We start from the raw sequence: 11,798 nt of genomic DNA, 5'->3' as shown, positions 1-11,798 counted from the left end.
GAGAGAGAGAGAGAGAGAGAGATCGAGAGAGATCGAGAGAGAGCTGGGGATGGGGGCGGAGGGGGGGAGAGAGAGGGAGGGAAAAAGTGACAGACTGACTGACAAACGGATAGTCACGAGGATAGACAGACAAACTGAAAAAGAAATAATATTGTGAGCGGACGACAGTTTAATGCTCAGGAAAATTCCGTCAAGACAGAGAGAGAGAGAGAGAGAGGGGGGGGGAGGGGAGAGAATAGAGACAGGGAGGTACAAAATGCAGAAAAAGAGAGACAGAGAGACACAAACAGAAGGAGAACGAGGGAAAGGGTAGACTGATTTATTTGCACCTTGATTTAACTGCAGGGGCGTGCTTTGAAAGAGTATTAAAAAGCGAGAAGACTTCCTGAATTTACTGCAATAGACAGTCTAAATGCGTAAGAGTAAAACCATTCCAACGCACCCTAGATGAAAGGACAGATAGATATTATTATTATTATTATATTAAATACAGACACATGGATAACAGGACGCTTTGGAATACGGATAAACGATAGATTTACAAAAAAAATATGGCTATATCATAATTACACAAACGAACAATCATTTTGAGAAAACAGACAGGATGGCAAATAGTAAATAGAATAACACACAAAGATATACCGAGATTCAGGTAAATAGATAAACCAGTTGGCACACAGGTAAGCCTACCATCCCTTCAACTCTTCTCACCTTGATGTGGCTGATGAGCGCAAAAGGCAAGGACACGGCAACTGAAATAACCCAGACAGCAGGGATGAGCACATTGGTAGATGCCACACGCGCTCCACGCGTCTCCTTCAGTGGGTGGCAGATGGCGTAGTAGCGCTCGAAGCCAATGGCTACCAAGGTGAGTACCGAGCAGTGGTGGGAGGCATTCTCTAGGAATGGCACGATCTTGCCTGTGGACAAAAAAGAAACTCTTTTATTAGGGGGTTTCTTTTTATAGCGGTAAGAGTAAACACATGAGCTTATGCTACGGGGTGTCCATTGAGGGATCTGGTAGGGTCGGAGCGGTTTGCTTGCCAGATTGTGACCGTACATTGGAATGAACCGAACGGTCAAAGGAGTTGTGAAATCGTGTGGGCTTCCCATCTTTTTTTTCTTAATGTCTGGTGTTTTACGCCCCCATCGACACATGTTAGATCATTTATGAGGCGATCTTCAACCCTGCCCGTCAAGGTCAAATCTGGCTGAGAACAGAAAGATCAAGATACTCAACAAAAACTCCTGCTATGTTATTATGGGCTTGAACTCAGGTCTTCCGCGAGCGACGGTGAATCGCTTAACCATTTCACCACAGACACTCATCGCCTCCTCTCAAAGGGGTGCAAAGTTAGGAGTACAAGCATGAATGGAACTTACGATTCCAGAATAGAGCAATAAAAAAAACACAATCCAAAACAAACACAAATATTGTACTTTCACGACAGATCGTAACCCAAAGGTAAAGCAATTAACATATATATATATATATATATATACTAATATTTAGTAAGAGTAAGAGTTGTAAGCTAAAACTATTAATTGTTGCCACAATGAACTAAAACTTTTTCTTTGAAATTGTACCATGTTCAACTACCGCATTTTCACTGTGTCAGTATGCATCTGTTCAGCGCTCCAGCAGTTAAGTAGAATTTCGGCTGATTCATGATGTCAGACGAGATGTATTTTTTAAAATAATGTTAAGTGTTAGAATTATTTTTGGTTGTTGTTGTTGTTGTTGTTGTTGTTTTTTACAAGCGGTGATGTTTGTATTGTAAAGTGACCTATGGAGCTACAGATTGCCACTAGTGGGGTTATCGTATTTCCCCCAATGTTTCCGTTGCCGTAGCAACTGTCTTTGTTGAGAGTTATTATCGCCCCAGGATTATTCTTGGCTCCTGGATTGAAAAAGACGTACTCCACTAAATTTGTCTGGGTTTAGGACGTGTGTTTTTAAAATCAAATTGCCTGTCAATAAATTGACAAAAATACCCCACAGACTGATTCTTTTGTTCATTGCGAAATTAAATTTCAGTCCCATTTGTGATTGCTTTTGAGACATAACTTTGAAGACGAAACATTTCCACCACATCGTAATTCACTTTGATAACCTGAATTAAGCTTGAACGAAAAATCAAGAATTATGCAATTTTGTATCATGTTGCTCTTCTGGTCTCCGTATTCGTACGGAAGGGTCAAATCCACAAATAAAGAGAGCCTAAGGTTTGACAGACCAATTGTTAAAAAACAGATTCAAATATGTAATATTGAGAGCATTTTTGAAGTTCAAAGATAAAATTTAATCTTTATAAGACACCTTCTCGTGAAACTCGAGAATCCTTTCGACTCCTTACGCACAACGTTTGATTTAGATGAAGGAACAGCGTACTGAGCTGGGGTGAGATTGGCTAGACACCCCTTCCCCCTCTTGCACGCAGCCACAGGCACATGAACATTCACCAGTTCACACACACACACATACACAAGCACACACACACATACACACACACACACACACACACACACACACACACAGGCACACACACACACAAACACACACACAAACACACACACACACACACAAACACAAACACACATACATTTGACAAAATTAATGGTGGTTCAGGATCATTTAAAGGTTGCACGTTTTATTGAGGAGCCGATCATTCTTTTCATTGAAAATAGTTACATAATATTATTAATTACAGCCTCTTTGTCTGTCTATTCATTTGTCTGTCTGTCTATCTGTCTGTCCGTCCCTCTGTCTGTATGTCTGTCTGTCTGTCTGTCTGCCTATCTTTCTCAGCACCTCTATCTCTATTTCAGTCTGTCTCAGTCTCTCTCTGTCTGTCTCTCCCTCTCTCTACGTCTCTCTCTCTCTCTCTCTCTCTCTCTCTCTCTTTCTGTCTCTGTCCCTCTGAGTCTAACACCAATTTCCTTTGTAACTTAAAACGTCAGTCTTCAAAAAGTTTCCTTTGGAGTATATGTCTTCGTACCCCCTCTTTCCACTCCCTCCCCCGAAAACACAACTCTTCAACCCTCCCCCCGCCCACTCGCCCCTCACCCCCCCAAAATCAGCGTTATCATCATACTGAAAATATTGAAACTAGACAAGCGTCTCACTTCCGAAAACATATTAATCTTGACACATGAACCATACTATGTTAGTAACACATGGTTGAGTTCTTTTATTGAGAAGCCCGCTAATATTAATGTGTGCAAATATGTTTCAATTAATCTGCCCGCTGGCTATTATGGAGACAAAAATGTTATATATATATATATATTTTTAAGAGTGTTGTATGTTCTTTGCGATTGGATGTAACGAACCGAACCAGCACGCCACTTAATGAACATGAGGGGAATCAGGCAGTTTGTCATATAGGGATATTCGGACAAAATCACTTTGTCTACTATGTGAGAGGGAGCTGCTCCTAGGAATTATGTATTGATACATATTTGTTTACTTTGAACAACATATTGTGTATGCTCACAAAAGCTGATTCATACACACATATATACACACACACGCACACACACAAACACACACACACATACACACACACACAGAATCCCTCACATACACACACTCAGACATGTATTCACCTAACTAAGCACTATAAGAGTTAACGGGAGAGAGAGGGTTTCTTTTGAGCATTATATGTTAAAATTTACAAATAGCTATTTCAAAGGTAAACGTATCATTCTTTGTAGGTGGTGAGTAATGTAAGGTGTTGAAATCTCTAGAGTGTTGGACTATATAACTCAATCTTTTTTGTTTGTTTCGTTTTCCTAATATCTGTTTTTTTCTTCACGTAAAGCCATCAAACATTTTGAGGGTTTTTTTTAACCATAATATAATGTCGATCCACTCTGGTGCCGAAGAAATTATTCCCAAAAGATACTTTACATATAATCTACTCAGACGTGTTGACACCAACTAGAATCTAGTGGTCGGATTTTGGCTTGATGTGGTCACTAATGTTAGAAGCAACTCTATTTGGCTTGACCTTTTCGGGAAATCGAGAAAGTCCTGTAGGCTGAAATCGTGTGGCGCTGAAAGGACGAGACGTCGCGATGGTAATATCAAGGGGATACAATTTTCACCTTTTTCAGCTCTTTTAGATTCAGTTCCACCCGAACCGTTCCTCCTCCACTTTTCTCAACCACACATTCCCCCGGTACCATTAAATACAGCCTCTCAGCTTACAATTTTTTAGGTTTTGTCTTGCTACCCTTACTAAGTTATAAATATATCCCTTCCTTCCCTTCCCTTCCCTTCCCTATCCCCTCTCTACCTTCTCCTTCTCTCTCTTTCTTTCTTTTTTCCCCTTTCTTTCTTACTTCCTTTTATTTTTTTCCCTCCCTAGACTGTTGCCCAAGCCGAAAAGACAGTGCAGTTTGTCGAGATTCCCGGCAAGCAAGTTTTGTTAGCGAGGTGAAGTAGAACACCCTCACCCCATACTTTAAAGGAAACACAATAAAATAAAATACAATATATTTCTTAAAACATAACAAATATAAAAGAACAGCTGCCGTATTGACAGCTTCTCCCAATTGTAGGGAATTCCTGCATTCTCGAAGATCCCAACCAAAAACGAAAAACCAAATAAATAACTGTGAGTTGTGTATAGCATATCCACATCTAATTTTCTAGATAGTTTCTTTTTACGGGAATTTTGGAATAGTTTTTTTCTTTGTCTCGTGGACAACACTTTGTTAAATAAAACATTTCCTTTAAAAAATTGCCACTGTGTGTTATTTTTTCTTAAAACACTTCTTTTCACTTCTTTTGGGAAACATAGAACGTTTATTTGATTGCTAAGTCCAGAACAGGGAACAGTGGGTCTAACCTAGAGACCAAAAATAACAAAAAACAAAAATCAGTCTGGACTGTGAAAAACGACTACTAGATCTAGAAGTAACCGGATGTTGTCCCAAAATAAGTGCCAATTCCGGAAACATCTCAATGATGGCTTTTAAATCACGAAAGATCCTTTTTTCCCTTATTGTGCTATTTTTGTAACGTCAGATCTTTGGGAAGAAAATGGCTCGGCAAATTGAAAATTGGAAAATGATTGCCTTTCACCAGGCTCAAACTCCAACACAGATTTAGGAAAAAACGTGTCTATAAAAGATTTTAGAGGGAAACTTTCAGGTATGATCCATAGTTTATTACTTACCCAGATTTACGTAGGCGTCTGTGGTTAAGGTCGGTTGTCATCTTAAACAATACCTTATCCTTCGGCTCTTAGTTTAAGCTTATCTTTAAAAGCAATTTTATTGCGCTTTTAAAGCTTGAACATTGTATATATGACACAAATGATTTTTCAATACATATGTATTATATTTTCAGACTTTGAGAGAGAAATACTCATGTTGTATAATTTGTTGAAGGGAAAGCTTGCAAGGTTTGACCAGCTGATGTGTAGTGGTGTGAATGTGTTTATGTCCTTGTTTTAGAGGGCAATGAGCATAAACATGACAGGAGTACATAGAAAGTTGCGAGGTGATATTTGTACATCTTTTGCTACTGCCAGGAGTATATAATCATAGTGCACTGAATTAATACATACGTACATGCGTATATATGCATGAGCATAATATACATCTATTATCTATTAGTGGTGGTCGATTTTTTCTATTCAAAAGGCTTTTTAATGGCTGCATCGATCGACATGTGGTTTTCGCCAAAAGATTCTTTAAAATATTCACCAGACCATGACGCCTTTCTTTTTTTCTGTTTTGAGACAGTTATGCTGCAAATAAGCAAAATTTCTTTATTTCGCCGATCGCTTTTGTAGGCCGACGCTTCTGTCTCTGTAATTTTAGAAAATCCTTCAGGTTTGTTTGTTTCAAGTCGTACTTCCTTTCGATACTATCGCGCATTGTCACGTAATACTGGGCACTATTTTAAGTGTGCGACCCCTCATGTTTTCTTTTCGTTTGATGCCCATCATCGCTTTTTCGGTACTCCTTTGTCAAATTCTTTTTCTGGCTACTGGGAAAAATCAACACGTTTCTGTACAACCACGAAAGCGGAATAGAGAATCAATCAATGCATCTATTATAATATATAAATTTGGCAACTTGGAAACACATGTGTCACTTTTTCCTCAAGATTTATTGCCGCATTCCAGTAGAGTGTAAATATAGTAGACCAATGAAATTCAGTTGATGTTAATGTACCGATCATTCCTTTCATCGAAAGGGGGCCCAGCCAGTTATATATTATATATATGATATATATATATATATATATATATATATATATATATATATATATATATATATATATATATATATATATATATATACATGTATATTAGTATATATGCGCACACATAATATATATTTTTTTTATCATAATACTATTGTATGATAAAATATACATTATGTACATTATGTAGATTATGTTATATTGTTGGGCTGACCAGACAGCTTCCATCTAGAAGACAGAGCTCTGCTGAGAACAAGTTATTAAGGGATATGATAATATCGTCAGTTTGTGTCTGTTTTTCTATTGGGATGTGGTGGCGTTGGGTAAATGATGACGGTGGAAGTATATTAATTATGACATTTAACTCACTATGACCAATGCCTGTAAATGTAATTTTAGGGTTGGCGTCCTCGCATATATATTTAACTGAAATATACAATCCTCTGCTTTTTATAGAACCAAAACTATTTTCAGATGTCTCAGCACTTTCTTGGCAGCTGCCTTTACACATAATTATCCACCCTGCGGTTACAAGGGTTGATCCTCTAGGATCGAAAAGAATGGGTTTACTTTCCTTTCTCCAGTCGACCAAAGAATTGTAATTTTGAAAGCACCAGTTTGTATCAAGTAGTTTTTCTTGTATAGTCAGAGTATGGAAGGAGAAGGCGAAGGGCAATTCTGTAACGGACCAGCGTGTGTCAAACATTGATTACTGCCCTGTAACTTTCTTTTGTTTTTATTGACTTTTTTGTTCCCCCTGACCCCCTTCCCGAGAAAAAAAATTCTAGTAACTTGTCTCCCCTCCCCCAACACCGTCTTTGCTTTGTTTTCAAGGCGGATTCAGACAAACACAATAACTCCTACACACACGGAGGACAGTCGTTTTCTGTATTTTTTTCTTCCTTTCTTGGGCAGTCAGTCGGACTTCATCTCCCTGTTCCGCAAATTGCGCAGTCTTCTCACCCGATTCAGACTTCTTTTTTTGTTTTGTTCCTCCTCTGAACCAATTCCGGGAAGATTTACTGGATTACTGGGACACCGAGCCAGTAGCGCCTAACACATCACTCTCTACCTCCACGGCTTTCCAACAAAATAGTCGTCGCACACCAAATGAGAGTTGCTAGGATGCCTACAGCAGTCTTCGGGTGTTTCTCCGAAGAAACTGCACTGATTTTTTTTAAAGAAAAGAAAAAGAAAAACAATACTGAATTGAGGTATATCCTCACTAGACGAAAACGTTCAAACTTCTGAATGAACCTTTGAGAAGGATAGAGTACATGTACACTTTAGGGGGCATGGAGCTAAAAATCAAAGTTTGTTCGCGCAGACAATAGATATTTAGGTTCAGTCTCTGGGAGCCAGGGTGCTGACTAATTTATCCATTCATTATCACATGTGACTCATCAATCATTTAACAATCAGGGCTGGAATTCAAAACGTACAGCAATTTGTTTGTGAATACTTTTTCAATTTTATGTTGTATCCTTTCAACAATTGACACAATTGTACACCTTGTTCATTTAATTTAGATTTGTTATCTCAGTGTTCCTCGGGGATACACAGCCACTCCAAAGTTTCATGCTTAAACGCTTGAGTTCAAATACAGGGTGATAAGGTAGGTGTTGTCAGTAAAAAGTTATCTGAAAGAGATCATGATCTTTTTAAGTTGGACGAGCTATGCAAATGTACATTCAAACGTGTGTAGCTATCATCAGTGAGCTGAAAAACCTTAAACAAGTCCTGAAATACGGGAACTGGGATCTAACGATCTCAAGTCAGCAACGATCTTAAGTCAGTCAGCCTGACACCTACCTCTTCTATTATACACTACAATTGTATCCGGGGGACGTCTTGTGAACATTTGTTCTTAGTTTAAGAAAGTATTTTAGTCCCCTCACCCCATGGTGTGCCCAGTCTTTGTGGTCTTAACTTCACTGCTCTTGGAGACTAAGTTAGCCCCCACCCCCACCCTCTCGAAACCTAGAGGTTCAGCATTTATCTTCAAGGCTATATAAGCGATATACACAGTAGAGATGCTTTTAATAAAGTTCCTTGTTTTCTATTCTCGTACTTCTATCGTACGCCAGTTTTGAAGCTTCAAAAATGCTATAAAATTATTAAAATGATATTTTGGGACTTCTGAGTTTTGTAGGTAATTTGATGCAACAATAAGAAGAAGGAAAAGAAGAACATATAGGAGGGAAAAGAAGAAAGAGAAGAAAGAAACTGAAAAGGAGGAAACAGAGAAAGAGAGAGAAAAAAGAAGGGGTTAAAAAGGAAAAAAAAACCAAGGTTCAAAGAGGAAAAAGAGAGGAGTATTTTGTGCCTTTAAACCAAGTCATGCCATAAAACACTTATCATGAGCGATATCGCAGTCAAGAAGCCAGGCTATATTTCGATACAGAATCAATGCCAGCAACTCCCCAGAAAGACAACATTGAGGACGATCAAATCTGAATCAGTCTCTCAGGATCTTTGCGTGTGTCTGTAACAAAAGAAGACATCCACATTTGCAAGAACAAGTATTGATCACCCAACCACCATTTGTCAGGGTGAAGTTCCAATGAACAATAGTGGGAATAAGACTGTGGAAGTGAGGGGGTGAGAAGAGAACAAAGGTCAGGGAGATTTGGGTAAAAAGGAACCCCCCCCCCTAAAAAAAGAACTTCGAAGGCGTACAAACGCAATAACCTACTTCTTTGGCCTTGGGACATCTTCAAGGGACTAACGCGGGCTTCCGTACTTCCGTAGTTCTACTAAAGTGTTGCTCGTGAATCACACAAATCTCCCGAGCCGTCCTCTCTGAATCGATGGAAAGGAGGCGAGGTACCTTTACAAACTATACTTTGGTAGAAACCAACGTAGGACGAGAAGACACTACAAGGACAACAGAGAAACGAGGGCTTAGATTTAGCAATTTGTCAAAGTAGAAAAAGCATTTTTTTTTCGTTTCTGCACGCAAATTGGATTGATCTCGAACAATCCTAGCTAGTGCTCGGATCATCCAGCGTTTAGGGTTGGTGGCGCCATTGGACTAACCTGAGCATAGCGCATGCGCAGCAGGTAACACACAAGAAATTTCCAGTGGCAGAACGAAAATGATGATAATATTATTATGTCAAGCTACATTATAATAGTGTGTTATTTGCATGGAATGGGGCTATTATTGTTTATGGGTTGTATTCTTTCTACGTGTCCTTCTTTTTTTTAAAGTTTATCTTATTTTGATACTACAGCGTAAAGGTTCAATGCGATCCGCCACATAATTTAATATTTGATATAGCCTTCAAGATTGCCTTTTCCCAGTATCATGGCAGTTCAGGGCAATGGTCTTCAATAATATACGTTTGAGTTTGTATCTAGCAAGAAAGGGCATACACTCTTTGAAATGGGCATAAATCGAGCTTGTATATATTATGTAAGGTATCTGGAGACGTTATAACCACACACACACGCACACACACACACACCCACACCCACACACACACACACGCACACACACACACACACACACACACACACACACACATATATATATAAATATATTTTTATATATATATATATATATATATATATATATATATATATATATATATATCGATTACATATCTACAAAATCAATGAGGACAGCAAATAGAGATGAAAAATAGCAATAATCTACCTGTTATAAAGAAAAGCACGTGAAATTAAATCCTAATAGTTTAACGGCAGACAAAATAAACATTTTATGCCCCTATTTTGCACGAGTTAGAAAAATTAAGCCGGCGAGCAGCTGTTTCTACTCAGCCAGTCGGGGCTAATTCGGGCTTAAATAGATATGGTATCCCAGTAGAAAGACATAAATACTTGAACATTTTATTCATATTTTCTCTCTCGAGCATCAAACTCATGCTTTTCTGCGCACCACGATGAAATGCATAAGAATCAACAAAACAGTGAAATTATCCTGTTCCATGATTGGTTACCAGTCTTGCTTTCTATTCGCTGTTCTTGTCTATAAAGTTTATTCAATAGATTTCACAAAATTCTAAAGATGATAAACCCGTGACTGTATTGATACAATAATTGGTCGCTTTTAAGCTCAAGAGGGCTATCCCGAAAAATGCAGCTTTGAGAAAATCGAAGGTAAAGTTTTTACCCCTTATTCAGTTTCGTAAAAAGACAAGGAGAGTTTTCCTCTATAACCAAACAAATATATACACGCCTATGAAACCAAACGGCTCATATAGGTAGGGCAATGCCCACTTTTGGTGCAGGTCAAGATTTCTTGAAACCCCCGGAATCTGGGTTAGCCTGCTTGTCCTTAAAAGCGATTAATTTACCTTTTTACGGGTGCAAACTGACAACATAGCATAATATAGACGATCCATTAACAGCATGGTTATGTCTCTATTTTTTGCGTACAATTTTTGACTGATGGAAAGTCAAAGACAAAGCGGCTAATAAAACAAACATCTTTTAGTAATTTCTCCTATCGGGAAAGGTGGTTCTTTCTTGCGGCTACATGGAAGATTTATTGATTTCTTTCCCTTTTCCAAAGTAAATTCTTGTGTTCCCAGTCTGTCTCTGAGGCACCGAGTGATCTCGCAAGCTTCTTATTGTAGAATGTGTGTTTTACCATTCACGCAAAGGTATTCGTGGGGCTGCGGTTGGTCTTTGTAAGTTGTGTGGAAGGCTCTGATCATTCACTTTGTCTTTCTATAATATTTTCCAATCAAAACCACAGCACAAGGCAGGCTTTCTTTTCTGCAGGGCAAAGGTTAAAAGGGTATTTTCCAATTTCGTTTCTAGTTAGTTAAAAATAAAACAAACAAACAAAAGAAACGAACAATTGTGTGTGTGGGTGGTGGGGTGGAGACGAAAAGGGTGGAGGGGGGGGGAGGGCAGATATCCACTTTGACTCTCCCCCACTCCGTCTCTCCCTATCTTTCTCTTTTTCTCTCTCTCTCTCTCTCACTTACTCCTCTCTCTCTCTCTCTCTCTCTCTCCTATCGTTTTACGTTTTTCTTCTTCAAACAAAAAAGAGAAAATTTGGTTTATTTCAGAAAGGTTATCACGACATACTACAACTGCGAAAAGTGTATGAGTTGCACGTTCCATTTCTGACCGTTAACTATACCCCCTACAGATCCCCCTAAAAACTCTCTCTCTCTCTCTCTCTCTCTCTCTCTCTCTCTCTCTCTCTCTCTCTCTCTCTCTCTCTTTCTGTCTCTCTCTCTCTCTATAGCACACACACACACACACACACACACACACACACACACACACACACACACACACACACACACACACAGACACTTACACACACACACATAAACAAACAAACTAAAAATACATACACTCAGCCCCCTAGTCCTCTTAAAATTAGATAAATATTGGGGGGGGGGGGGTTCTTTCTTTGAGTGTTTTTGGGTTACTCATAGACAACGATGAACGATAAGTGGTATAGATATAACGGTGCCTGTTGCAACGTACCTCGCTTATCCCTTTAATTTTGATTAGCTATCTCAAGTTATGAAGTACATCATAATATTAAGGAGACAGCCAACTAAATTCATGGCCTATTCGCTGTATC

General features: G+C 38.8%; 1 protein-coding gene across 4 annotated transcripts in view; it reads right to left on the bottom strand.

Annotated features, from left to right (window-relative positions):
* The window catches only part of LOC101849803 (QRFP-like peptide receptor), a 55,210-nt gene that overhangs the window by 11,313 nt on the left and 32,099 nt on the right, over positions 1-11,798 (bottom strand). For all 4 annotated transcript variants that reach the window (XM_035972382.1, XM_035972398.1, XM_005088966.3 and 1 more), the window contains exon 3: positions 712-920. In XM_035972382.1, the coding sequence (XP_035828275.1) occupies positions 712-920 (209 nt within the window). The remainder of the gene's footprint in view (positions 1-711; positions 921-11,798) is intronic.

This window comes from Aplysia californica, unplaced genomic scaffold, assembly GCF_000002075.1.
Source record: "Aplysia californica isolate F4 #8 unplaced genomic scaffold, AplCal3.0 scaffold00002, whole genome shotgun sequence".
Taxonomy (NCBI): domain Eukaryota; kingdom Metazoa; phylum Mollusca; class Gastropoda; order Aplysiida; family Aplysiidae; genus Aplysia; species Aplysia californica.
Note: the sequence above shows the minus strand (reverse complement) of the source record. Positions and strands in the feature narration are given on the sequence as shown.